General features: G+C 48.6%; 1 protein-coding gene across 1 annotated transcript in view; it reads left to right on the forward strand.

The window, feature by feature from the left end:
* Positions 1 to 4,061: 4,061 nt before the first annotated feature.
* LOC106818430 (tRNA (uracil(54)-C(5))-methyltransferase homolog) overlaps positions 4,062 to 5,510 on the forward strand; it is a 16,491-nt gene continuing 15,042 nt past the window's right edge. The window contains exons 1-2 of the mRNA XM_014823140.1: positions 4,062 to 4,186; positions 4,852 to 5,145. Of these exons, the coding sequence (XP_014678626.1) occupies positions 4,062 to 4,186; positions 4,852 to 5,145 (419 nt within the window). The remainder of the gene's footprint in view (positions 4,187 to 4,851; positions 5,146 to 5,510) is intronic.

Genomic DNA, 5,510 nt, shown 5'->3' on the forward strand with positions numbered 1-5,510 from the left:
CGGGCGCGCGCAGTGTCGTCTGGCTTAGTGTGGAGCTGTCCATGTTGTGTGTGTGTGGTGCAGTGCGGTGTGTGTGCGCGCGCGTTGCGCGGCGTGTGGTATAGTCTGTGTTGTGGCCGCGTCAGCCCGCGTGTGTGGTATGTACTGTGTGTGAGTGTATCAGATAGTAAAAGCAGCTGTTGAAGTATCGAGTCTGGTCCTGCATGTTGTTAACTTAAGAGTAAGGCCAAACAAAGCTCAGCAGGGACTGTGCCTGACGATACGCGTAATGCCAGATGAGACGGGATACTAGAGAAGCGTTGCGAAAGGAGATGTTGATCCGCAAAGCGCTCAAGGCAGTATCTTTCGCTTGCAGTTCCGCGCCAGTCGCACGCGACCGCGGGAACGGTCCTACGACAAGGTGATGCAGCGCTGGCTAGCTATGGATTCCGTGGCGTCGCCGGAATGAATTGGCGGCGCACGATCATAGCTGCCAGCGAACGTCCGCAATTTTAGTCGGGGACACAGAGGGTAGACATTTGGGACGTGAACAGTGTTGACGTTGTGTTATAAAAGTGTTCACCGAGTTCTGTTCGTAGAACCGAGCTGGTGTCACGCGAATCACAGAAAAGACTGCGAATTCTGCCATTCGCGTAACGCTTGGCGCCAGGGTAATGGAAACCGCGCTGTCAAAATCAGGAAACACCTACCGGCGCTCTTCGACGCCCCAGCAAGCTCAACGCTTTTTGCACGTTCCAATGGCGCAGGCTCGTACGGGAGTTTGGATAAGCAGTGCGACCGCTGCCCGGGTCCTATATACCGCATAGACTGGCACTCTCCCTGGACCTCTACGGCTTAGCTAGTACGTCAATGGCTAATCGAGGTGGGACGAGTCCTAGTCTATATATAGCCTTGCACCTCGCAAACCTTCTTGGAAAGAGAGTAGGCGCTATACTGAAACATTACCAATTTCGTAGTAAAAGAGTTTCGTATCTTAGTTAGGCATTATATGGTATTGAGACGCTTCAAGTGCTGTGTCTAGTATAGCCTAGGGTATTCTAACCCTAGAAAGAGCGTTCTTGCTAGTCGTAGTAGTCTAGTAGTACGTCGTGGTTCAAGGATAGAGACCATGGCTCCCAATCTTCATATGGGCCAATGTAGGCATGGGCATAAATACCAATGTCATTTACCTCAATATAAATATAAATATTATATCAATATAATAGGTTGGAGATTATGTGCTCCTAGGGTTCGTCATTATTAGTAAGTTAATCCTAGTAACAGAGTTAGTCATTATACTCGCCTTATTGCTATTCAGACCTAATGATCCTGGTTAGGCTTACTATTTAAAGTATTTTCCTCGTTATCGTCAAGATAAAGTGATGGTAAAGTTAGTGAGTACTAGACTACTGAGCTAGGTACCGTGCAAAGTAGTAAACGCTTACTGTGTAAGGTAGTATAAGTTATTAGGACATTGTGTACACTCTGTATAAGATCTAATTCAAGATATTATTATTCTGTGCAGCCGTACGCGAGTGTATGGAATAGTAATACCGAAGAAAGTCTATTAATGTGTCTCGCTTTGGAGCGGTAAGTTGCTGCCGAGTACTATAACAAACTGATCATCAGTGTGTGCTGTACGAATGCATAAAGAGTTGCGCACAGGGAGATGGACTCGGTTGATGAGAGGGCTTAATAAGTGGCGTAGGTGGTCAAGATCAGAATGTACTGAGTAAAATGAGTAATGTAATGTAATGATGGTAACGTGCAAAACCGCTACTCGAGAGTACCGGCTAAAGAGAGGTATAGCATCGCGAGCGCGTGGGTCAAGAGCGATATCACTATAAGGTGTAGATAGCGTGAACATAGGCTAAGATAATGAACGTTGGACGTCACGATTCCAGTTAGACTGGTACGGACGGTTATTGATCATCATCGTCGAATGTTCAAGTGGGAGCTTTTTGGGGTCGGGTGAAATAGCAGGAGATACTGCTTTGGTGAGACGATTATACGTCCGGTGTAGAGGTTCCTACGTTCAAGAGTCTCGTGTGAAACTCATTACTATTTTGTTCTGCATCATTTCGCCAGCGGCGGCAGTCTAAACGCGGATTTTAACTCTACTGATTGGTCGATAGATGCGGTGGTCGAAGATAGTGAGCTGTGCGCGTGCGTGGCGGCGTCCAGCTGTTATAGTTGGCGGCGATACCGTGTTAGCGTGAGATAGTTAACATCCTTGTGTGTGGGGCGTGCTGTGATGAGGCTGTTAGTGGCTGTGCGTCTGATGTGAGTGAGATGACTGTGCGTTGTTATAGCGTGGAAGATAGATGCGCTAGACTGCGATAGTATTGGTGTCCTTGAGTGTGGCGGCGCGGATTAGAAAGTAACAGTAAAGTGACGCCATTTGTGTGTGCGAAGTTTATTGACTGCGTGTGCGTGTGGCGTGGCTAGGTGTTGTGTATGTGGTGCTCAGACCAAGGCTTCTTGCCATGGTGTGGCCATGTGTTGGAACGTGGTCATGCGGTCATAGAGTTGGTGATGCCGATTTTAACTAGTGTGTGAGATAGTGCTTGTGCGTTGTGCGTGTGATGCTGGGCGTTAGTTCGAGTGTGGCTATTCGCCAACGGGAAGTCGGGCGGCCATCTCGGTTGAAGAGAGTTATTCTAGTGATGTTAGGGCAGCCGTGGATTTGTGTGTGCAGTTCCATGTGTCCGTGTCCGCGCCTTTGTGCGTGCGTGCGGGGTGTGCGCCGTTTGGCGGCGCTTCGCCAGTATATCCGGCTGCAGGATCGTCAGCACAGCGTGGTTGTGGCAAGGTATCCGCCGGTCCAGCAGACGATCCGCGCGGTGGCGCTGCAGGCGTCGGATGTTGTTGAGAGCTGGGCCAGGTGTGATGTTCGCGGTGTTGTTATTAGTTGTGCGGTAGCACACTCCAGCGACAGATGGCGGCTCTCGCTTCATGAAGGAAGATCTCTCTCAACAACAGTGTGTTGCCACGTGCGTGTTTGTGTGTCCTTAACCATGGTGTGTGTGTGTGCGTATGCGTGCGTGTGTTGCGTGTGCCGTGTGTGCGTGTGTGAGCTTGTGGTGTGCGAAGTCGCGTCGTGCTATGTCCGTGGCTGGTGTGTGTCGTGTGACCAGTTTCCCATATTTTGTTGCTGATGATTTCGGTCAACAGCTAACTACTATGTTATAACTGCGTATTGCGTGCGTGCGTGCGGCGTGTTTGTGTGTCCTTGTTGTGTGCGTGCGCATGTGCGTGTGCGTTGTGAGTGTGCGTGTGAGTGTGCGTGTCAGTGGTCTGTGTGTGCGAGTGCGTGTGCGTGTGCAGGCCGTGTGTGCGTGGTGCGTGTGTGTCGGTGGCCGGTGTGCGTGTCGTGTGAGTGTGTCACTGTGTGTAGGTGTGCGTGTGCGTGTGGCATGTGAGTGCGTCACACACACACACACACACACACACACACACACACACACACACACACACACACACACACACACGTACACACACATTTTCTCTCTTGTTTCACATTAATAAAATAACTTGTTCCCTAAAATGTCTTTACCTTGCATGTGTTCCCACGATCCCGCAGTTCCCTTAATCCCCAAAAATAATTAATTACCACTGCTCCTCATATTTGTCTGACCGGCCTACAGTAGAACCTATAGTAGTATACTAAAGAAGGAAGGAGGAAGGATGGAGTGAAAAGGTACCTATAATTGTGGACCCTAATGGTCCCTACAGCACACTATGTTGAAATTAATGACCCTTAAATACTTCAAAGTTTATTGTAAACAGTCTCAGAAAATTGTAAAAAATAATCACAAATATGGAAAATCAGAGGTCCCTTGTTCCCAGAAATCGAATCAACAGTTCCCTTGTTCCCTAACACCTCTGGGAGGGCCATAGAAATAGAATAGAAGTTCTATGGGGAGGGCACATTCGTTTTGTGGCATGCTTCTACTTGGGCGCATTCTATACTACTAGCTCTGCTACTAGTAGCGAGAGCAGTACAGGGTGGGAGCCAGACTAATCCGTGATGCGCGTTGTGACTGAAACGACTGCAGTACCCGTCTACGGAGAAAGAAAAGATGGCAGCCCCCAGTAAATTACATTTCTACAGAGCGTTGTGTAGCAGAATTGGAATCACTGTTATCGGAGGGCGATCTCAAAAGACGTTGGTTGTGAAGACACTCACAAGATGCCTAGCAAGTCGGTATGCGTACGTCAAGATCATAGAGTATATTCTGCTAGTAGTGCCGTGGCCCCGTGACCCGTGTCAGTTAACGCAGTTTATCGTGAACTTCTTGTGATGAAATTGAACGACAGAATGCGGATAGCACATGCACACTAGTCATGCAGTAGTCCAATGAATAATAAATGCATATAGTCAACCCTGTATGTAAGCATCACGCAAATGAAATCCTAATAATGTCCTTATAGCCAGGCGGCCGTCCTGTTTGCTAACACAGGGTCAGGGGGTGTGCAAACCAAACAGGTGCAACTATAGTATAGTCTATAGACTATAGTCTATAGTAAGTTAGGCCTATAAGAAAGAAAAGTTATAGAATAGTCGTGTTATCAAATCTAGACAATGACACGTTATCGTACTCGGCCATAAAATAACGTGCGACCTAACATGTCGGTCTTGGATAAATAATTAAATGTCCAAACACTCGGCCAGTCCCGATTAGTGATTTCAAATATTTAATTTCCACAATATAGGGAAAGTCTATCGAGAAAACCATAAAAATTAAAACACCCTGTCCTCATGCTCAAATGTTGCCAGTCCCTGACCAGGGGTGAACAGGATATACTATAATACTTAAGTAATTAAAGGAATTCCTGCGCTGCGAACATGCGTTCCATTGTTTCTCGCAGGGCGAGGGAAGCGCAGCATCGGCGTCCGCACGCACCTTCTGCGCGGTCCTCTGCGGCAGGGGGCGCCACCGACGGCTACTCCAACGACGACTTTCAGCCGTTGAAGATCCCGCTGCTTCGGCGGACGGACGAGGAGGATGGTCGCCATGGCAATGCGCCGGCCCGCGTCCCGAAGAGACGCGAACCGCCCGAGCGTCTGCCCGACGACGTGCGGCAGTGGCGCCGCCTTGTGGCGGAGTTTGAGAGGAGACAGGAGAACGTGCGTGATCTCAACGAACGTAACATGAGGGCATGGTGATTGTTATATCTATAATACTTATACTGAAATTTCTATGTATATACCTGCTATCTGTGCTGATATCTGCTGTCTGTGCTGCTATCTGCTATCTGTGCTGTTACCTGCTGTCTGTTCTGCTATCTGTTATCTGCTATTTTTGGTCCTATATCTGCTGTATGCTGTGTGCTGTCTGATATCTGATCAGCTATCTGTCTGTCTGTTGTTGCTGCAGGGTAGCAGACACCGTCACGCCGCTGCACCGGCTCCCCATACATCGAGCAGCTGTCTGATCTGCTGTATGCTGTCTGCTATTTGATCAGCTATCTGCTATATGCTGTCTGTCTGTTGTTAAGTACTGCAGGGTAGCAGACACCATCACGCT

This window comes from Priapulus caudatus, unplaced genomic scaffold (genome assembly GCF_000485595.1).
Source record: "Priapulus caudatus unplaced genomic scaffold, Priapulus_caudatus-5.0.1 Scaffold2235, whole genome shotgun sequence".
Classification (NCBI taxonomy): domain Eukaryota; kingdom Metazoa; phylum Priapulida; class Priapulimorpha; order Priapulimorphida; family Priapulidae; genus Priapulus; species Priapulus caudatus.